Genomic DNA, 23,900 nt, shown 5'->3' on the forward strand with positions numbered 1-23,900 from the left:
TTTTTTTTAGAGAAAGAGTCTCACTTTATCACCCTTGGTAGAGTTCCATGGTGTCATAGCTCACAGCAACCTCCAACTCCTGGGCTTAGGTGATTTTCTTGCCTTAGCCTCCTGAGTAGCTAGGACTACAAGTGCCCACCATCGCACCCAGCTATTTTTTTTGTTGCAGTTTGGCTGGGGCTGGGTTTGACCCCATCACTCTCAGTATATGGGGCCAGTGCCCTACCCACTGAGCCAGAAAGCTGTTCTTGATGCCCCAGAAAGCTATTCTTGATGCCAAATTCCAGGTACCTTGAAAAATCAAATAAGGCACTGCCCCAAAAAGCTATTCTTGATGCCAAATTCCAGGTACCTTGAAAAATCAAATAAGACTTGTAAATGAAAATATACAAACTAACATTTTACATCATACTAGCGTAAAACTGGACACAACCCAAATGCACAGCAATAAGTGAAAAGATTAAGAAATTGTGGGGCTCGGTGCCTGTGGCTCAAGTGGCTAAGGCGCTAGCCACATACACCTAAGGTGGCGGGTTCGAATCCAGCCTGGGCCCACCAAACAACAATGCCGGCTGCAACAACAACAACAACAACAAAAGCTTGGCATTGTGGCAGGTGCCTGTGGTCCCGGCTACTTGGGAGGCTGAGGCAGGAGACACACTTGAGCCCAGGAGTTGGAGATTGCTGTGAGCTGTGATGGTACAGCACTCTACCCAGGGGGACAGCTTGAGGCTCTGTCTCAAAAAAAAAGAAATTGTGGTATGTCTGTATAATGGAATACTTTTCAGTTATATAAAAGTTTTTACAGGTATATATAATAATATGAAAGATTCTTACAGATTAATGCTGAGTGAAAGTATAAAAAAGCATTACCTGTACAATTATTCAAGTACAAAGAACACAGTTTCCTCTCTATTATTAAGATTTTTTTTAAAGGGGTTTGGTCAAGAAAACTATAATATTCACTGAATTTTTTTAAAAGTAAGGAAAGAGTGTGTAATACAGATGGAACAAGTCCTTTAGGTAGACTTGATAGTTGATAGACCTAAGGTAGATGTTTTCACTGATTGAAAGATACCACAAATGTTTTTCTTCATGATGTTTATTTATTTATTTACTTTTTGTTGTGGTTTTGGCTGGGGCCTGGTTTGAACCTGCCACCCTTGGTATATTTTTATTTGACTAAAATATTTTTGTGTCCTGTCCCATCTCTGACATGTAGGTATCTTAACAAATTATTTTCTGACAAGACTGGTGGGAATTTCCTTTGGGATTCTAAGAATAAGATCAGAGGTCTTAAAAAGGTGGAGTTTATACCCAAAATAGCCACAGACAGCCTAGAAATGCATGCTGAGGACCACAGTGTAGAATGACACCTGAGAAGAAATGCCCAGTATCACAGAGCTGCAGTGATTAGGGCATGAGACTCAAATGCATGATGCTTTCCTTCCTGCTCATCTTAAAAGACTAATGATTTTCTGATAACATTCTGGAAGCATTTTTATTCATGATTTTTACATACCTTACATTAGATTGTAATTTCTTTTTTTTGAGACAGAGCCTCCAGCTGTCCCCCTGGGTAGAGTGCCGTGGCATTACAGCTCACAGCAACCTCCAACCCCTGGGCTCAAGCGAGTCTCCTGCCTCTGCCTCCCAAGTAGCTGGGACCACAGGTGCCCGCCACAACGCCCGGCTATTTTTTTTTTTTTTTTTTTTTTTTTTGGTTGCAGCCGTCATTGTTGTTTGGCGGGCCCGGGCTGGGGATTCAAACCTGCCACCTTAGGTGTACGTGGCTGGCGCCTTAGCAGGTTGAGCTATAGGCGCCGAGCCTAGATTTTAATTTCTTAAGTCACAGCCTATCCAGAGCCATGAGCAGGTTGCAGGTACTCTCTTTAAAACAGTGATCACCATCTGTTTCTGGTTACAAAAACAAATTCGAAACACAAAAGCCAAACCAAAAAAACCTCTGTGGGCTAATTTATTTTCATTGAGTAAGTTATGGTCATTTTCAGATAACTTAAAAATCACATCATAGTACATAATAACTGCTGAGCTCTAGCCTGAATTAGTTTTTTATAATTCTACATTGCCTCTTTGCTACTTTTTTTTGGTCATTCTAGAAATTTCTAGAAGATTCTACATTTGCATTAGCTATGTTTATAATAGCTACATAGCTCTTCTCTGCGCTGTGCTACAGAGAAATTTTATGGTAAGATATATTATAAAATACAGTATAATTTTTCTCCTGTAAGAGAGTTGTAATGCAAACTAAGATTTTCAAAACTCTAAGAACATTAAAGTGACCCTTTTAACTTTGTTTAGCCTAGAATTTCCCGAGCTTATGTTCCTTGGAACTCTTTTTTTATGTAATGATTATTCTATATTGATTTGAATGTATAAACTATCATCTATAGTAAGTTACATTATTTTATGTGCCCCCAAATAGGAATGCACGGACAATATTCTCTGACTTGTAAGACTCAAAGTATATAGTTGAGAAAACACAAACTTTAGGAAATATAACTTTATACCATAAAATAAAATAGAGCTATAAGTTCTGGAAATAATATGTTGTAAAAATAATAATAATCTAGAAATAATAATATGTAAAATTAATATCTTTTAAACCCTTTTGCTCACTTTAGTTAGTAATTCTTTTTTTTTATTAAATCATAGCTGTGTACATTAATGCAATCATGGGGTACAATGTGCTGATTTTATATACAATCTGAAATGCTTTCATCAAACTGGTCAACATAGCCTTCACGACATCTTCTTAGTTATTGTGTTAAGACATTTATATTCTACACCTAGTAAATTTCACATGTACCCTTGTAAATGCACCTAGTTAGTAATTTCAATACTAGTTTACTGATTCTTTTATAGAATTCCAGAAACGGTAAAGGGCAGTCCCTTGTGTCGAGAGAAATGTATTTAATGTTGTGCTGCCATATAGCCACACCCACTTTCTTATCCTAGCTGTAACTTCACAGATCACAGTTGTAGGTATCTGTGACTTTCCAAGTGTGCACTGGGAGGCATAGAGGCCCTCTGTACTAGGGGAAGGCACTTCAGAGAAAACTCCAGGACCTACAAGAACCATATCACTCTATGCTCACTGATGATTGGTAATAAACTTCAGTACAGATAGTAACCCTTTAATTCACCTCATGATGTTTGCATGTGGGAATTCCAAACTAGACTTTTAACTACTTCAGGCAGAATCCATGTCTTCCATTTCTTTGTATCTTCCCACAGTGTCCACTTTGTATAAGAATAAGGTCGTTATAAGTGTCATTTATTAATAAGTGAACATTATTCTCCATACAGTAGCCAAATGGAAATATCTCTTCTTTGTAAAATTATATTGTATTATAACGGTTGCTAGCACATCATACATTCAGCTGCCTATTAGTAATGATTTTTGTTTGAGAAAATGAATGATATTATCTTATCTAGTGGTTAGATCAGAAAAGCCACATTAAATGTCAGTGCCATAAAATAAATCATTTTAATTATTAAGATACATAAATAGTTTATGATAGAAACAATAAAGTTATCTCAGCTCTGCACAAACATTGAATTTCCAAGTAATTTGTAAGGAATATATTCATCTTATTACATTCAACATAATGGCTTAACAATGATGATAATGTCTTCAGTATAATTTTCTTTTTATAGTCTATGAATCAATACAGTCTTACAGTAATTTATACTATTACAGTGCTTGGTAATTTTGAAGAAATGGAAAACAATTCTTCTAATTGTATGCAGAAAATTAAAATAAAATCCTTTCCATACCTTTTTATGCAAACAAAATACTTAATATTTTTCTGTAAAAATAAATTATGTACTTTACACTGAAATATTATTCTATTAAAATGTTTAGAAAATAGTTACATTCTCTGGTGGCAGTGTGCCCAAACATTCTTACTTGACATTCCGTCACGCATGATAAGATGAGGTGCAAGCTGTTCCCATGTGAGAAAAAGCAACTTATTTTCACAGGAAAGGAAATGATACGTGAAATAGAATTAATTTAAAAATCCAAGTGTCATATGACAGAGATACAAAAATTCACTAAGAAAATATATTCTTCAAGGCCTTTGAGGTGACACAACCTTTGACAATATTTATCAAAGGTAGTTGTAATCATGGTAACCTGTAACTTCCATCCAATTAGCATGCTTGTCGACTGCAGGATATAGCTCCCTCTCATAATTTAAAGTATAAACTTGGGTCAATTGACTGGAGCACAGCTGCTGAACCCATGACCCACCACTTTTCATAAAAGAGCAAGAAATAAACCTCCTTCTCTCTGAGCGTGGCATCCCAAAGCAGCACCTCGGGCCCTGAGCAGAGCAGTTCTCCACGTGGCCGCCAGGTGGCAGAGGTCTCCGGAGTGGCACTAGGTGAGGACAAGCCTGACCCTTAGGGCAGAGACTTCGGAGTCCAGTTTGCTGGCTCACCCAGGAAGCCACTGAAAGAACAGAACTGATCTGAGTTTAACCCAGCGGGAAATATTGGTGCTATCCACGAGTCACTCCTGAATGGCAATTTGGAAACGAGCCTGCTTTCCGCTGTTTCTTCTTCTTTATCTTCTTTTTCTTTGGCTTTTTCCCAGCCTTGCTTTTGCTTTGCTGCTTTTTCTTCTTTTCTTCTTTGTACCACGGCCCCCAGACTCCCCCGTTGAGCCGCGGGTTACTTCTGGGGTCTTTTGGGGGATACCTGACCGGCACTGCCGTTTTGTTGAACTGCGAGAGCCTCCGGAGGAGCTTCTTGACGATCCCGGGATACCTGTGAGACAGGTCCACCCTCTCGTAGGGGTCAGCCGTGATGTTGAAAAGCCACACGCTTTTGCCGGTGGACAGGGTGATGCGCTCGTTGTGCCACCGGGTGGGCCCCAGGTTGCTGAAGGACTGCGGGGGAACCCAGTCGCTGTAGCCGGGGTTTCCCGTGAGCAGTTTCCAGTGCTGCACCCTGATGGCCGACTGGATCGCCGTGTTCCAGATCCCGTAGCCTGCTGCCAAAGAGCCGTTCTTTGCCTTGGTGTAAATGGGATCAATGTTGTGCAAAATATCTACTCGGGGTGAACGAAGGCCTTCACTGATGGTCTCCCAGATGTCGTAGCCATCTAACTGAATATCCTCATCGATCTGCCCTTCCGCCAGGGAAATCAGAGTGGGGTACCAGTCGGTGATGTGCACGAGTTCCCTACACACCGTCCCCTTGTTTTTCAGAAGAGGGCTATGCACAAAGCCAATGGCCCGGATCCCCCCCTCCCAGTATGTTCCTTTGCTGCCTCTGAGGGGCCAGTTACTTCCTCCTGCTGCGGGCTGGCCACCGTTGTCTGAAGAGTAAATGATAATGCTGTTGTTGTAGAAACCATACGCCTTCAGAGCCAGGGTCACGTTGTGGATTGCTTCATCTAAGCAGGAAAGCATGGCTGCGTACCTCCGCCTGTTGATGTTGACAATGGATCGGTAGTGTTCAAAATACCTGACAGGGGCTTGCAGCGGCGAGTGGACCGCTTGGTAGGCAATATATAAAAATATAGGCTTTGTGGGGTTATGGGAAGCCAAGATTTGCTGCACTCTCTGAGTATACATCTGTGTGGAGTATATGCCATTGTCGTAGTCCCAGGCAGCATTGTCATTTTCGTACAAGTCATAGCCACACATCCCAGGACTGTCACATTTGTAGTGTGTATAGTAATCTCCACTTCCCAAAAGAGAACCAAAAAAGGTATCAAATCCTCTCTTGGTGGGCATACATTCTTTTCTGTAAAAACCCAGGTGCCATTTGCCAACCATATGCGTTGAATAGCCAACCTCCTTCAGCTTCTGAGGTAGGGTTGCATTGTCCAGAGGTAAACAGTTGGGTTGAGTAGGTCTTATGATAGAATGTTGAAGTCCCGTGTGTATCTGATATCTTGAAAAAAGAGTAAAACTTTTGTCAGGACAGAATAAAGAAGATACTCTACATAAAACAATGATTCCCAAATTAAATAATATTTAATTAAATATTAATTGTCTATGTCTATGTCATAGACATATGTCTATGTCTATAATTAAATAATTATTGTCTATGAAAAGAAACTTTACCCCAAATAGTACAGGACCAATTGAACATTTTTACTCTTAACTCAAAAGTCTTAACCTAATTAGCTTCATATTTAACATTTGAAATACATGTAAATCTAAATCAGTACATTTGAAACTAAAATTTCATCACTTTTCTCAAAGGCTTTTTAAAGTTCTTAAAAGAGAATCTGAATAAAATTTATTAATCTCTTAATCGTATAACAGAAAACTAACAGAATAAGAGAAGGATACATATTGATGGACCTGGGGTATTATTATCATTGTTTCTAGCCCAGGGGGCTCATATTAGCTCCTATTATATAATAGATTATACAGTAATCTGTTTTCAACCAATGTTTCAATACTTAGTCCCCAACTTGTTAGATTTCAGAAAAGAGAAAGAAAAGATTTTTGACTACACGATACATTATTGCTAAAAAGCCATTTTAGAGTAAATGTTTACAGTTTGTGCAGGAAATTAGTTCTTTTGTATGTTTTCTACAGTGTCTCCTTTAAAAAAATTAGTTACTTGTAGTCTAAGGAAACATAGTAACCTCTCCTGTTTATTATAATTAAATGAATGATAATATATGGCTTTTTAAAAAGCTAATCAAGGGCTTTTTTGCAGAAGCAATTATTATCACAAAAGTGTATGTATTTTCAGTTGGGTCAAGATATGTTTGTTATATAATTATGATATACTTTTAAAAGTAATTCATTCTATCATTGTTATATAAGTTCAAAAAGATTTTTTCATTACAAAAAATAGAAATACTAAGAAAATGAAGGTTGCAGAAAATTGACAAAGTAAATATGAAGATATTCGTGGAATCAAATTACAAAGAGGAGTACCAAAACCAAACATATTATCCATACCTTGGGCAAGCAGTTCTATTTACTTTTGAATATTCTAATGACAGTATAATGAAACTATGAGTTCTTTGAAGTATTAATTTCAGTCACACACTGATAGGTTTGTGATACCTGGTCGCTAAAACCAGGCAAAGCAGTTTTCCTGTGGACCCTGTCTACTCTGCTGATGATTTAGCTGTCAAAGTTTCACAATAATAATAGCTGTGGTAATTTAAAATGTAATCAACTCCCAAAGAAATAAGGATGTCATAAACATTGTAAGGACCAGATTCAGAAGACACTGTTATTGTTCTTGATAATTTTTGATCCAGTCCAGGGTCCAAAACATTCATTTGTGAAACAACCAATTTTGAACAAGTACCTGACAAGTTGACTATACCTATTTCCGTGAACTTAGAGGAAATTAAAATGGGATACATCTGTATAGATAAAAATTGGGGGAAGGAGTCGCAGGCATGGGTTATTAAGTAAATAATTATGCAAAAAATATACTCGGCCAGAATAGCCAGAATAGCAATTCATTGAAAAGCTTATTAATTTAAGTCTTTCCATTAAATTAGTCATTTTTTACCTAGTAGCAATGGCAGAACAAAAACAGGCTTATAAAAACATGAGAATGGAAATGATAGGAGAAAAACAAAAAAGAGAGAAGGAAAGAGAGCTTGTTGCTTTCAGAAGATGGTGTTGTGTCTGTAGATAAATAAGAGAGTTCAGAACTATTCATCAACTATATGGCTTCTACCGTCTCCATAAGTACAATGGTTTTCATATTGGAAAACTTAGAACCAATAACATACAGGTTTGGCAGCAGGTTACAATGGGAGAGATTTTTAGGGCAACTCCTGCTTAAATGAGTTTCAGCTTCTGGGACCAAAAGGAAGGAGTTTAGGTTAAAATTGGGGGCATAGGTTATGGGTATTAGTTTTGGAATCAGACAGACCTGGGTTTGAATCTGCTCCACTGCTTATTACCCGTGTGACCTTGGGTAGTACTTAATCCCTCTGATCCTCAGTTTCCTCATCTGTAAAATAGGGATAATAATACATGTTGGGTTGCTATGAGCATTAGAAGAGAGCACAGAACTAGTAAGGAGGGTACCTTTAATCAATGGTAGCTTTTACAATCATTATCCCAGATTGCTGAATCATCTGTCACTAACATTTGCACAAAACTATGTAATTTATAGACTTTCTTTCATGTGCATTATTATATTTAATTCTCACTACAATAGTGAGAAGTCAAATTTCTTATCTTCATTTTATAGATGGGAAATTCAAGAGGATGACAAGTTGTTTTCTCCCTGATACCCTCAACCTGCCCCACTAGGAAGTGAAACTGACTCTTGAACAAAAGGGCTAAGTCCAGTGCTCTCTGTTCCTTTAAAGAATTAATATTATTACTTTTTGAAAAATCAAGGAGCACAGGAAAGCTGCCAGAAGGCTTGAGAAATGAATCCGTTCTAACTTTCCAATTAAAGTAAGGAAGGATTTGTAAACCAGACAGTGAGACTTATGTTCATCCCAGGAAAATTTGGAATGACTTTTTTTTTTTTTTTTAAAGGAGGTGATTTGTGAGCATTTGAAAAAGAACAAATTAGATAGAGTTAAAAAGAAAAGTCCTGCCAAGTTCGCCTTATTCTCTCTCTTGTGTTAAAAAAGGATCAGCATTTGGGTAAATAGCTTAGAGATGATTTAGCATTTGAAGAAGCTGTCCATGATTCTTTTCTTATAAAATAATGGAAAATTAACTGCATGACAGCATGCTTAATGAGAGAGAAGAATGATAATTTAACACTTTAATGCCAGTTAATGTAATACAGAGAGTTTTCATTTACATACTATTCTCTGGTCCCCACAGCTCTGTGGAGCAGGTAGGGGCTGTTCTGTTTAACTGAAGGAAAAAAAGAAAAAAGCAACAACAACAAAGAAAAATAGCTCAAAACAACTTTCTTACCCAAGTTTTAAAGCTATAAGTCTTGAGGTTCTACACTGGGATTTAGACTTTTGCCTTTGTAGATTCTTCCATGATACACTCATAGCTAGATGAACAGTGAGTCTCACTTAAAATTTGGATTAATTTAATTTCATTAATCTTAACTATTTGTTACATTGCTCAGCTGAAATACATTACTGTGTGTATAATGTGGGGCAGGAATTAAATTCCTCTGTCCTACCACTTTTTCCAAAACTGAGATATCACCAAGTGGTGTGTAAAGAAAGGTCCTATAAACAGTCAGCGTGACTTGAAAGTACAAATTCTCTTAATACTGGGGTCAGATAAGGATGGAGACAATGCCCTGTCAATCACGTGGAAGACAGAGCTGGTTCTATTTATCTTTTCTTCCCATCAAGAATGCTAATAAATTATTTTGTTGTAAAAGAATATGGTTGAAATCTAGAGAAGAGCTGTTGGAGTCTTTGGCTTGGTAATGATTTCACTTGGCAGCAGCAATTAGCTTGAAGACCAATCAGTTGATTATTCAAAATATACTCCAGAATCCTGATGAAGCCCAAGAGAGTCCCTTCTTTGGCCTCAATTCATTAATCAATATTATTTATGACTTGAATAAAGAAACAGAAGAGAGGCTTATTATCTGGGTTGAATAGTTTTATAAGTAGCAGAATTAAGATTCAAAGTAACCTAAGTGACCTGAAATGTTATTTAAGAAAAGAAGATTGAATGTAGATTGAAAGTAAGGAAGGGCTCAAAGATCAAAGGAGATATATTAAAAGGATGTAGAAACCTGATTAAAGGGGCCAAGTCTGGGGCAATTTGAGCACCAAAATACAATGATAATAACAAATTATATTCCCCAAACACATTAGGAGACCCCGAATCCATACTGATTTAAAGAAATAATAAATGTTTAATGTAGAATGGGATATTGACATAGTCTTAATGTCTCTCCCCGTAAAGCACTTATTAATTATACAGAGAAAAGAGTCACTGTGTAAGGAGGAGTCTGACAGACACCGTCTTCATCAAGTGATCAACAATTCCCAGGTGATACTCCTGGTGCAAATATTCTGTTTTCCTTTTTTTTGAGACAGAGCCTCACTCTGTCATGCTGGCTAGAGCGCAGTGGCATCATGATAGTTCATTGCAACCTCAGACTCTTGTTCTTCAGTGATCTGGCTACTCGGCTTCTCAAGTAGCTGGGACTAGATGTGCACACCACCAAGCCTGGACAATATGTCAATTTTTTTTTTTGTAGAGATAGGGTCTCATTCTTACTTCAGTTGGTCTCGAAATCCTGAGCTCAAGTGATAAGCAATTCAAAATCTTGTAGAATGACATTGCACTGGTAGAATGTGGTAAGAAGAATACAAGATTGTTTCTGGGCTGTTCTAACCAAAGATGCTTACCCTGAACTTAATCCTAAATAAACATCAGGCCAACACAAACTGAGGAACATTCTACAAGTAAAAAAGTGAGGAGCTCTTTCAGTTTGAAAGAGACTGAAGAGGCATGACGATTAAATACAATCTGTGATTCTGATCTGGAATGGCCACAATAAAAGATATAATTGGAGAATGGGCAAAACTTAAATGGAATCTCAAGATTAAATAGGAATGTCAATGTCAATTTCCTGATTTTGATGATTGTTTTTTGGCTAATATAGGAAAACATCCTACATGAAATGTATGAATATGATATAAATATGTGAAATATATAAATCTATCTATGAATTGAATAAAAAGCAAAAGAGAAAACTGATATCTAAAACACTAATAAGATTTTACATTATGTAAAGTCAGTGTGCAAATTCTGACAAGTAATAATCTCAGTCTGTGTTAATTAGAACATATCTGGAAAATATTCAATATATAAGCATAGACTCCCAATACATGTATATTTACTTATTTGTAAATTACACAGATGCATATTGTATTAATTTAAAAATGTTATAAAACATACACAATATAGATATTAAAAATAATGAGTTAAAAACAGAATAAATTGAAGATCTAATATTTTTTCCTGCATCCTAATTAACTATCTTGTGCTGGTCTACTCCCATTGGGAATGTAGAGAAATGAGAATTGAAACAGAGATTTTTTTTTTAGAAGGCTACTATATTAATTTTTTTTATTTGAAATACAACTTTATTCTGATTCTAAATGAAAAGGAATGGGAATGACAATGACAAACAAGATTCCACCACTGAATATTGTGATGTGGCTGTGGCAGGCTTATATTTGAAACTCAAGAAGGAATGGACTGTGTTCCAAACAGCTAAATATGCAGGTCCAAACAATGAAGGTATTTTTTCTAAACTGCCACATTCACTCCGAAGCCCCTCTCCTTTAGCATCCCAGATGAAGCACATGTTCCACTTAGCTAGATAATAAAGTGGCACACGCAATGCCCCGCTGACATCCCAGGACAGCCTATAAAACTAGACGTTTTTCTCACAGGTCATCATCCTCAGCCGGGAGAGCAGTCATCTGAGCAACCTCCAAGTCATGTTCACATTGTGCTGCCAAAGCTGGGTCCATGACCACCTCTGGCAGGGCAAGAGCAGGCATGGCAACAAACTCCAAGTTAGGGTCTCCAGGGAGATTTCTGGCAAGCCAGAGGAAAGGCTTTTCAAAGTTGTAGTTACTTTTGGCAGAAATGTCGTACTGAAGATTCTTCTTTCAGTGAAAGACAATAGATTTTGCCTTCACTTTCCTGTCCTTAATATCCACTTTGTTTCCGCACAACGTGATAGGGATGTTTTCACATACTCGTACCAGATCTCTATGCCAATTAGGCACGGTCTTGTAAGTAACTCTTGATGTTACATCAGACATTATGATGGCACACTGGGCTTGGATGTAATAGCCACCTCTCAGTCCTCCAAATTTCTCCTGGCCAGTTCAATGTATGTATCCCATACATTGAACTTGATGGGTCCTCTGTTGGTGTGAAACACAAGGGAATGGACCTCTATGCCTAAGATGGCTATATACTTCTTCTCAAATTCACTAGTCAAGTGGCGTTTCACAAACGTAGGTTTCCCAGTCCCACTATCACCAACCAATATGAGCTTGAAATGGACCTGGGGCTCTCCCTGGGCGGCCATCGCAGTGTCCTTCCAGAAGCGTCTCTGTGCTGGTCAGACTGAGACTGGGAAGATGGCGGAAGCACCAGAAGGCTATTATAGTAATTTAGGTCAAAGATGATGTTGGCTTGAAGTACTATCTAGTGGCAGTAAAAATGGAAAGAAGTGGATGGATCAAATGTATACTTTGAATATAAAACTGATAGGACTGAATCAATGAGAGAAAAGAGGTAAAAGGAGGGAAAAGAGAAGGAAAGAATTAGAAGTGATTTCTAGATCTGCAGTTTTTATAACTTGGTGGATGGTTCAATTCACCTCTGTTTTATGCCGAAGTATGGAATTAGAACTAATGGGTAATATTACAAAGAGGGTAATTCCAACTCACTGGAAAAAAGGAAAATCCTTTTAAAAGTTGCACAAAACCCCCCAAAATAATAAAACAGGCTAGATGATCATTGGCCAATGAATCAGTAAAAGAGACTCCTGAATTAGGAAAGAAACATTACATGACCTCTAAGGTTCCTTCTAACTAAGAACCCATAGGTCAAAAGGTACAAGAGCTCCATGTTCCAATAAAAGATGCCACATAACATCAGAACAGATTGATGAAACCAAGTGAATATAATATTATTTACAGGTTGATGAGGAAGATATATTAATATATGTTTAACTTCTTTCTTTGCATAGTATTAAATTAGTTTAAAAAATAGATGTTTCACAAAATATATTATGAATGCCTATATTGCTCAGGCTAAAAAATAAAATAAATTTGAAATTTAGTGGACTTTTGGTCATTGGCTACCATGGGAAGAAAATTTCATATGAAAAATAGTAAAACTAGAGTTGACACCAAAGCTCTTAATACCTATCCATTTTCACTTTCCTGCAAACTTAAGAGAAAAATGCTAAATAGAACTTCTGGTTTCCCATTTTAGAATATGTGAAGAGTTTTGTAATTTTTTTTATATTAATTTGTATTATTGGGTGCTTGATATTATAGTTTATCAAATCTCCTTTGTCTGAAAATATTGAATACAATACTATTGTTTTAATCTAGTTACATATTTAATGTAAACTTATAAGTGAAATAAAATCTGAACACTAATAGTTCTGTGCAAACCCGAGAGTAGGAATGGTCAGAAAGCACAAAATAGGTCAATAGTGGAGTGGAATTGGCATTTTGAAGAGAAAGAATAACTACAGTTTATAAATCAAATATCACTCACATATTCATGTTTGAAAAATGTAACTAACTTTCCATATTCTGAAAGTATTCACTTATCACTTCCTTCCAAAAGACTCCTTCATATCAAAGATGGTAATTCTATTTATAGGCCTTATTTTCATCTTTCAGTTAATTATATCTTCTGGAAAGAGGTAGAAGTGCTAGAGGGCTGTCTCAAGTCTATGCCTAGTTTTTCAACTCATGAAATGGATGTATGTATGTATTACTTTTTTAACATTCATTTACCTACCATGCCAGACACTGTGCTAGCTGTGGAGGTCACAAAGATAAATGAGATAGTCCCTGCTTCCAAGGAACTCAGTCTAGCTAGAGAGATAAGCCATGAGAGGATAGGAGTGAGTGCTATTATAGAGAACCACAGCGTTTTATGAATCCTCACAGCAGGGTGGAAACCTCTCAGCAGGAACCATATCTGACCCATGTTTTACCGCCTTCATTGGAGTATCTGGGTGAATACAGAACAAAGGCAGGGATTTTAGTCCTGAAACAACACGGACAAAGGCACATTCACTAGGAGGAAAGGTGAATCTGAGACGATGCTTGCAGGAGGAGCAGCCATCCAGGTGAAGAGTTGAAAGCAAATCTTTTCTTGATGAGAAATTATTCTAAAGAGGCTATAGGTGCCAAATGTCAAGGGTGTTATATTACAGCAGAGAGCTGCACTAAGGTTTTCACACTTAATGTAAAGGTCACATGAAGTCACAGGGTAATTTTGAAAAGAGAATGACTCAATAAAAGCTCTGCATTCAAAGGAAATTTCTTTGGTTGTAACGTGAAGAATGGATTTGTGTGGAACAAAACACGGGCAGAGAGATTTGTCCTAATCTAAGAGATAAATGACGATAGTGAAAACTGAAATCAGTGACATGAAGATGAAAAAAGGGAAAGATTAGAGAGTACAAAGAGGAATATTCAATAGGGTTATAGACCATCTGTGGGCACCATGGGAGAAAAATAAGTTAAAAATGAGTCCAAAGTGTCTGGTCTGGGGGGCCAGGTGAAAGGAGGAATGCCTTGGGTAAGACATCTAGGAAGAGGAATAGGAATCAATGGGAAGACGATGAGTGTTGTCCTGCATTTAGTTAGATGTGCCCGTAGGATGCACACTTGGAGATCTATAGGATGAAGCAAAATAAAAATTTGATGAATAGAATTTTGCTGATCTTTACACACACCCACAAATCTATGTGAGATGATGAGTATGTTAATTTGCTTCTTATAGTAACCATGTACCTATGTAAATCCCATAACATCATATTATATACCTACACTACACACAATAACATCTATTTTGGAAAAATAATGGTATACTTCCCAAATTAGATCATCATAAAGTTTTCACCTGCATTAAACTTGAAATGATATGCATTGCTCAATGAAAAACGCTAGCTACATGCGTTATGATAAAAGCACAGTCCATTTAATTAATTAAATCAGAAGATAAATATTTGAGACTCATTAGGTTTTAGGTGGTGTATGAATTCGTGGGATTGCATGACACCATATAAGGACAGAATGAAGGGAGGCAAAGATAGAGCCCAAGACACACCATCATTTAGAAGAAAAGAAGTCCCGGTGAAGGAGTCTGAGAGAAAACAGCTAGGGTGTGAACAAGAGCATCAGAGAAGAGTTTTAGAGGGCCAACTGCATGGCAGACTGGAGCAGCAGGGAAATGGGAGCGTGAAACCATCAGCTGGATTTGTGAACTTATAAACTATGTTTCAGGAGAATGTTGTGGGAAGAAACCCAGATTGTAGTGAGCTGAAACATGAACAGAAAGTGGGAGAGTATGGTAATTCAAGATGTATAGATGGGAGGAAAGAAAAGAAGAAGGAGGGGTTGTAAGGGCTGATGTGGAGAAGCGTTCATGATGTTTGGCTGAGCTGCAGCTAGCTACGGCAGGGTATCTACTGGATTATTACACTTTTCTGATAAAAAATCTTAAGTTCCATGAGGGCAGAGATTTTCTTCATTGCCATATCCACATCACTTTAAACAAAACCTAGTTCATAATAGGACATCACTAAATATTTACTGAATAAATGAATGGGTTTGATTATGTGTGTGTTCAGAGGGAGAAAAAGGGGAAAACTAGTAAAGATATACATACCATGCTGTTGACCGTGATTATTTCCAGCAAGACTATAATTATGGGAGAAGAGAATCTTTTAATTTGTGCCATATAAATTTATATATAAATAAAATTTAGATGATTGGGTCTCAACAAAACTAGGTTATTCTACATAGACAAATATGGGACTAATTGTATCAAGGCAACTAACCAATTTGAAATGAAAAAAAGATTAAGTCTAAATGCCAAATAATGGAAACTCTATCGCATCAGGAAATGTTCTCCCAAATGGGGACAGGTACTCAGGAGATTACCTTCAGATCAGAAGAAAGGGGGTGAAATGAGATCAATTAATTCTTCAATTTCCTCCTCAAAGCCAGAGAAAATGCCCTCTTCCATTAAACAAGTAAATAAGGAAAACTTGCCAAGTAACTTTTAAAATTCCTGCTTTTGGGTAATCTTTCCTGGTCATCAGACTCTGCTGTTTATCCTTGCAATTGTCTTGCTTCTCCACAATAGCGTGAACATTTATGATGCCAGAGCTGTTTCTACGCTGATTACAATTTCCCTAGTCTCTTTGGAAACAGGGCTCCAAATCGCAGGTGACATAATTTCTATTCAAAAGTAAGTTTTGTCCTCACTAGAGGGTTTCCTTTCGAACTCCTTTTATTCCCAGTTATTCTCCTTATCTATTTTTCCTTTTTTTGTTAAAGCAAGTTTTCACTATGTTGTCCAGGCTGATCTCAAAACCCTGGGCTGAAGACATCCCACTGCTTCAGCTTCCCAAGTAGCTGGGAATATAGATGTGTGCCACCTTGTCCAGCATTATTCCTTTCAAGACTTAATACTTAAAAAAATAAGATTTAATACATAAATTATAGACTACCAAACACCGAGTAACCTGAATGTTCACCTCTATAATTAATGGATTATTCATTAAAATTTAAGAGGGAACTCCAGGAGTGCATTTAAAATTATTCAATTTATAGAGATTATTTCAAGGACACATACATTCCATAAAACGTACTTATTCTGTAAAAATAACATTTACATTTTTCTTGCTATCTGCAATAGGTTCACAAAATAATATTAAATCACTCTTTTAAAAAATGTACAAGTTTTACTCTCTTCTAAAGAGAAAAAGCACTTAGAGGTATTGTTGAGGGAGTAGCTTAAACATTCAACTATGCCTGATGACATCAACTTTGCCCTACAGACAGACTCTGTTAAGGAAGGTAATCCTCAACTAATATACTAAAATGTTGTATGAACATTCTCAAAGTAAGATATAGATTCCCCAAGAAGAATTTAAAATCTCTTCAATTACCATATTTTGATTAGATGATCTCTCACTTTGCTTTATATGAATTGGTTCACCAATATCTATCCCCGAGTGATAGGACTGCCACATTTAAGTCGTCCAACATTTTCTTTGTATTTCTAACTTTAAAGAAAGAAAAATTACAGAGAGCTTGACATTTATGTTCACCAGGTGACTTCTCTAGAAAACAGGTCTATAAAAAAGTGGTAACCTCCTCGCATTCTTGAACAGAGTTCTTTCCTCTTAGGCATGGTCGGGAAGTATCTGCCAAATAACTGAGTATCTGTACACCTGAAATTAGCCACACAAATATGAAAGTATTTCATGTCAAAATCGTGTGGGATGTTAGTTGCAAACTAGGTGAAAACAAAATGAAACTCAAGATGGCTTAGTAGAGAAAATGAGGCTGTCAGAAATTTATTTCAGAAAAAAATAATCGCAAATTCAATTTCATAGAAACCATATTTATTAAGTACCAAGAATATTCCAGGCAATATACTGTGGGGCTAACATAAAGGGTAGAGAGAGTTTATGCTAAATAACTCTGTGGCTAATGTTGTGGTATATTAAGAAGCAAAAGTAGAGAATAATTTTTATGACTTACAAAAAAATAAGAGAATATATTTGCTTATTCTTCAGGATAGATGAGTTTATTATATGTCCAGTTCAGTATTTTAAAAAGATGGTTATAATTCTATGTTCTAAAGCAGTTTCTGCTTAAAATAAAATAGAAATATTGAATAAAATCTGCATTAATTGCTATGACCAGATTCTCAAGCTTAGAGGCATGCAATTCCATGCAGGATTATTAGAAATAGCATATAAACACCAATTAAAAAGTATTGGATCTTTTTCTTGAAGGATAAATTTATATACTTCTAATCAATCTGTAACTTTGATCTTTTTTTACTGTCTCTTGGATTATAACAGTGATGACTATTGACTCTGCCTTGAATATAGATATTGAACTATTTTGAATAGTTCATAATTAATTATTAAAATGATAGTCTTATTAAGCAATTAGTGCTGGCTGATAAGGATGTGAAATTAATATTTGATATTCTGAAGGGTTGAACTTTATAAGTAACGTTAAATGACAGGAAGAAAATTAGCCAATTCAAATGGACCCTTTGCCCTAATATGTATCATAGATCAGCTTTCCTACAGCGTTATGTGTGAAATAGCATGGTTATAGCTGCCTCCATTGTATTTATAATTCTTTTCATAATCCTTCTGCTTTACTCAAAAAGTTAGAGTATTTGCTATATCACTCTTAAGAGTTTTTATTAAAACATGTTTGAAAAATGTTGTAGTGGCAATACTTTCTAAAACTGCAAATAAAAGGAAAAATAAAAATCTTTAGTAGAAAAAACCTGTTGCCTGGAAACCCATGTGAGGGATGAAATCCCCCCCACACACACCCCTTCCTCACTATCAGGACGTGTTTATCACAGTTACCTTTTCTCCCTCTCACTGCAGGTAAAACACTTTCCTCAATCTGTCATCACTGCATATGAAAAGCAGATGGTCAGCACTCTTTCTATGATAATAGAGATCATATTTTTTGCCCAGAAAAGAGACCTTGAATTACTAGTAAAGTGAAAGGGGATCGGCAGAGAGGTGGATTATTTCCCTCAGGTGAGAGTTCACTGTTTACAGCAAAGCTTGTAGTTTTTATCTCATATACTCTATGGCAATTGTTTTTTATTTTCTGCAAAATGTTTGCCCCTGGGGTCAAGGTTGGATCTACAGCTCGATGTCTTGGAGTGAAACACCTGTTTCTGAGTGGCGTATGGGAAAACGAGTATTTTATATTTGTTAGACGTCAGGCTGGCGGAGAGATTGTAGAAGCCTTACTTTATCTCTGGACAGTCTGCCTAATTACTTGTTGTCATGGGAACTTTTCCAGCATGTATTCTGGAAACAATCCAGCTTGACTCGTGGTATTGAGAAAAGCCTGCAATATTAGGAATCAGAATGCCTAGGTTTGAATCCTGCTTCTAAAAGGCTATGTAACCTTGAGGAAGTTACCTAATCTGAACCTTAAGACATTAATGATAGCAACACACCAACTCCACAGGATTTTTTGTTTTTTTGATGTTATTTTCTTCTTTTGGGGGGATGTGGAGCATAGGATGAAATAAAATATATGAAACATATTGTAATGTGTAAAATTTTATACAAATGCTGCTTCTGACTAATTGTCACTATATCCCCTTCTCATCTTTTCCCTTCCTGATCCATCATCTCTTTAACTCCACATCTTCTCGCCTTGACTATTGTTTGCAAGTGATGAAAGCAAAACCAAACCATAGCAAAACATGATACTAGTGCTTGGGATTAATGAAACAAAATCTTGCCGGTTCTTTTTCTTTCTCCTGATAGGTAGGAAATTCCACCTGTCAAAGTGAAGATTAGCCTGTGGGATTGCTGTCTTTATTTTCCTTTTACTTGACTATGTCCTTTCTTTTAAATGTCTATAAAGGAATTCAAAGGAATAATTTACATTGCTCTATAGGGAGGCAAACTTACTTTCCAATTAACCAGATTTATTTTTACAAAACAATAAGTATTCTGAATGGAGACATTTTATACAATGGAGGATAGGTCCTGAATCTATGGTAATATTTATACTATGTTGAGTTATAATTATTTGTAAATAAAAACCAACTGATCTACTAGTTGCCTGAGTTATACTTCCCATATTAATTTAATATATTCATCTTTTTATTTTTTATTTTTTGAGACAGAGTCTCACTTTGTCACCCTTAGTAGAGTGCCATGGCTTCATAGCTCACAGCAACCTTAAAGTTTTGGGTTCAAGAGATTCTCTTGTCTCAGCCTCCTGAATAGCTGGAACCATAGGCACCCACCACAATGTCTAGCTATTTTTATCAGTACCATGTACTAACCAATTGCCCAGTTGAAACTCTTGTCCAGCTATTTTTAGAGATGAGATCTCGCTTTGACTCAGGCTGGTCTCCAACCTGTGAGCTCAGGCAATCCACCCGCCTCGGCCTCCCAGAGCACTAGGATTTCAGGCGTGAGCCGCTGTGCCTGGCCTAATATATGCATCTTGATATACTATAGAAGTGGAAAAAAGAAACTTCTCCAAAATTCTTTTGTCTTTATTATTATTATTATTATTATTATTTTGAGACAGAGCCTCAAGCTATCCCCCTGGGTAGAGTGCCATGGCATCACAGCTCACAGCAACCTCCAACTCCTGGGCTCAAGCGAGTCTCCTGCCTCTGCCTTCCAAGTAGCTGGGACCACAGGTGCCCGCAACAACGCCAGGCTATTTTTTGGTTGCAGCCATCATTGTTGTTTTTGGTGGGCTGGCTGGATTCAAACCCGCCACCTTAGGTGTATGTGGTTGGCGCCTTAGCCACTTGAGCCACAGGCGCTGAGCCTTTCTTTAATATTACTAAATAATTATTTCATTCTCCAGAGGGAAGATTTAATGGATAAATCTTAGTTGTGATTTTCCATTGATTTTTTCCTTTTTATTGAGTTATAATAGATAAATTTCCAAAATATTACACAAATACTGCATCTATGACCCTGGAAAACCATATCCCTCACTGACTCCAAGCTTCTCAACTGACTGTATCCTGGAGAACTAATATTCAGTGCAGTGAAAGTTGTCCTTTACAATGCTGCTTCCCATAGGGCCTATAGCCTCCTCTCCTGTACCAATGAATCTTGTGTTCTCAGCCTTCGTGCCTGTCACCTCCTCCCTCAAAATATGGGTCATAACATCCAACATAGTCGGCCGCATGTTCTTGAACCTTTGCAATCCTGAAAATTAAATTGTTTTAGCTATCTTTCTACTAGGATCCAATATGCAGATTCTCAATTCGCTTAATAGTAATGTAAGTGAATAATGCAAGTGAAAGTGCATGTGAAAGTGCAATGATTCACTAAAAATTATATTCAGAAGCTATTTTAATATACAGTAGAACATCTGTAAGTTGTCCATCCAAGAGACTGTAACAAACTGGGCAGCATACTGATATGGTCACCATCAGGAACCAGGCCTACTGTACTGATACACACATGGACTTTACGAGAGTATAGCTTTATTAGAGAATATCATAAGAAACCGTACATAATCAAAACACAGTAGGATCACACATACAGTATTATACAAAAGCAATACATTTACTGTTTTCTCATGGATTAATCATTCTTCCTGGAAAAAGTCAATCTTGGTCTGTTTCTTATTCGTATTACAAATGTAAGTGGAGAAAGCACTCTCAATGCCGGCTACACTTCTCAACATACTTGGACATTTTCCCACACCAAGTGAGTCAACTGCATTATTAGATGCCAGACATCCTCTTCTTTTGGAGTCTCTGCAAATGTCTGTGTCATCCTCACTTGCTCCTTCTACTTCATCAGCTGCTTCACATACTTTTGTGCATCAGTCAGTATTACCTGTGGAATAGATTCTAGGGGTCAGGTTCATTATAGGTTGCCACGGCATCATCCATTGCACAAAAACCTTCAAAATCTACTCCTTCAAATTCTGCCATGGGAAATGGACTGTCTGATGGGGTCAAAACATCCTGTGCTTCAGTTGTGACAAATCCAACTTTCCTGAAACACTTTCTTATCATTTCTGGCTGAACTTTATTCCAGCAGAACTGACTTAGAGGACAGAATCTAGAGCATTAACTGATACAGTGGATGAAGGTGCTTCCTCAAGTGGACCACAGGTTTGTGTTTTAGTGATGACCCACTGCAGGAGCTGAGGTCGGTAGTGTATTGATTGATCATGTTTTTGAGGTCATGTTTGGAGCCAGAAATTTCAGTGTCATGTTTGTGAGATAATTTACTTGCTGGTGGCCAAGACAGTTGTCTTCTGTCAGTAGAACAAATTGCTTCTTCCTTTCTCACTTGAAACCTCTTACCCTCTTCAGTCATCCATGTACATTTGTTTGACCTCCAAGTGATGGGAAGGTCTTTGGGACATAAGTTCTTGAATTGCTTGTAGCTTTGCCAATTCACTGATCAGCAAGGGTTTTAGTTCCTCTCCTATTGAGCTAGCACTAAGTAGAACTGTGAAAGGTTCTTTGGAAAGTTTTCTGCTCTTACATTTGTCACCCTTCATGATGAGGCTCCTGCCAGGCAATGTCATCATCTTTGAAACCTCTGGCGAAGTCTGGGAACTTTTTTATGAACTCTTCCACAACTTCTACTGGAACTTCATTGGATTCACCACATAAGAATTTCTGGTAGGTCTCATGTTGCACTGAAGTTTAAATTTCTTGAGCCAACCACTTGATGGTTGGAAATATGTCAACCCTGAGTTCCTCTGAGAATTTTTTAGCAATTTTGTGGGTCACTGGTCTGGAGATTAACTGGGATTTCACTGCCTTCATGTGTTTGAACCAGCTTAATGTGGCTTCATTCACTTCATTGAGGGGAGTTTTCCTCCTTTTCTGCTGTAGGTCTCTGCTTTTCCATACCACATCTCTCCAAGAACTTATGTCTACAGTTTTGGATGTTGCTAGCTGTGGTCTTGCTAATGCAAAAATGTTCTGCTCTTATTCTTTGGCTCCTGTTTTCCAGAAAATGTGGAAGATCAATATTTTTCTTTAATGTCAGCTCTTTGAGTTCTCCTTAGGCCAACATGTCACAATTAACTGTAAAAATTTTCAATATTTGTAGGACGTACTTATAATTCAGACCAGGACTTCATATTGAAAAAAATCTTCTGCAACACATGATACCCTATAGGGCATTAGGCCTAATCCCACATGTGGCAATAATAAAGCATGAAAAAGAACTTACACTATAGAAAAAAAATAATACAACTACAGGGCAAAGCTCACACCTTCTACTCCTTGGTATAGAGTGAACTAAGCTGGTCAAGTTATAGAGGGTAAATTAATATTTTGTGTCACAGTCCAAATGATCAAGATCCAAGTTACAGAGGGGTTAATAGATAGATGCCAATCTTTTATTGAGTCTGTGAAAATTAGGTCAAAGTAAGGAGGTGGTCAATTATGAAGGTTCCACCATAATTCTTATATGTCATAGTCAGAAAAATACATATTAGAAATACAAGTTAAAGTATTCATGACAATATGAACTGGAGAAATAATATGAGAATAATAAGTAATTTGACTTGCTAAAGGAGAATTATGTTATTTCCCTTTGTAATTCACCAGTATATTATTAGAGTGTTCAATCTGATATATGGTTACCAATAACTCTGCAATTCTATTACACATCTTTTTTTAGGTTTATTTTATCTTAAGTTATTATCCTTAAAACAATAAAGCTGAAAACTAAAATAGCAAATCCATTTCAAAGAATCTGTATGCTCAGTTTCCTCATTTGCACAAAATGGGATTAACAATGGCACCTTTCTTACTAAGTTACCATGAGGATTAAATGACCCAATGTATGTAAAGTGCCTAAAATGGTGCCTAGCACACAGAAATACAATATTAAAAATTTAAATAATTCAACAGGGCTATTAGAATTTTGGAACACTCACATTTCCCAACCTATTGGTTGTTGTCTGGTCTAAAATACAATAAAAGGAATGTCTAATAAACCACCACTTATTAACTATTGGTGCAATATCAGAGAAGAATATCCACAATTATCTGAAAACACTACCCAAACATACATCTCCCTTTCCAAGTACACATCTTTATCAGGCTGTATTTTCCTCATATACTTCAACAGAAACAACAAATAGCAGTGAGAAATCATTATATTCTGTTACTGTAGATGCTGAGATTAGCAAGAGTGATAAATAATGCTACTCTTCTTGCCACTTACATATCGTTTTGTGGAATATATTTATATTTACAAAATGTTTTAAGTTAATTTGTAATTAGTTTGATGTTAATTTTACATTAATACTTCTGAAAATTCTCAGTTTCAATTTCCATTATGATAAAAATCAATAGATGTTAAAAGCTCTTTGGAGTCTTTAGTAGTTTTTAAAAGTGCAAAAGGGTCCTGTTGTCTTTCTGAAATTTCAGAAATTTCACCCCAAATATTTTATGTTTAAAATTCTCTCTGTGTGTGTGTGTGTATATATATATATATAATGTTTAAAGTTCTCTGTATATATATAATATGCATATTTATATAATATATAAATACATATTTTCTGTATATATATATATTTATACAGAGACTTTTAAACATAAAATAATTTGGGTGAAATTTCAGAAGGACATCAGGACCATTTTGTGCATATATATATATATATATCTTAATGCCAACATGCC

The 23,900-nt window shown here is 36.6% G+C and overlaps 1 protein-coding gene and 1 pseudogene across 1 annotated transcript in view; both read right to left on the minus strand.

The window, feature by feature from the left end:
* Window positions 1–4,529: 4,529 nt before the first annotated feature.
* The window catches only part of ARSJ (arylsulfatase family member J), a 79,512-nt gene continuing 60,141 nt past the window's right edge, over window positions 4,530–23,900 (minus strand). Inside the window, exon 3 of the mRNA XM_012810344.2 lies at window positions 4,530–5,931. Coding sequence (XP_012665798.2) covers window positions 4,530–5,931 — 1,402 coding nt within the window. The remainder of the gene's footprint in view (window positions 5,932–23,900) is intronic.
* LOC100957775 lies at window positions 11,369–12,043 on the minus strand (annotated as a pseudogene).

The sequence above is a fragment of the Otolemur garnettii genome, unplaced genomic scaffold, assembly GCF_000181295.1.
Source record: "Otolemur garnettii isolate 467f Iridium unplaced genomic scaffold, OtoGar3 scaffold00129, whole genome shotgun sequence".
NCBI classification, from domain to species: domain Eukaryota; kingdom Metazoa; phylum Chordata; class Mammalia; order Primates; family Galagidae; genus Otolemur; species Otolemur garnettii.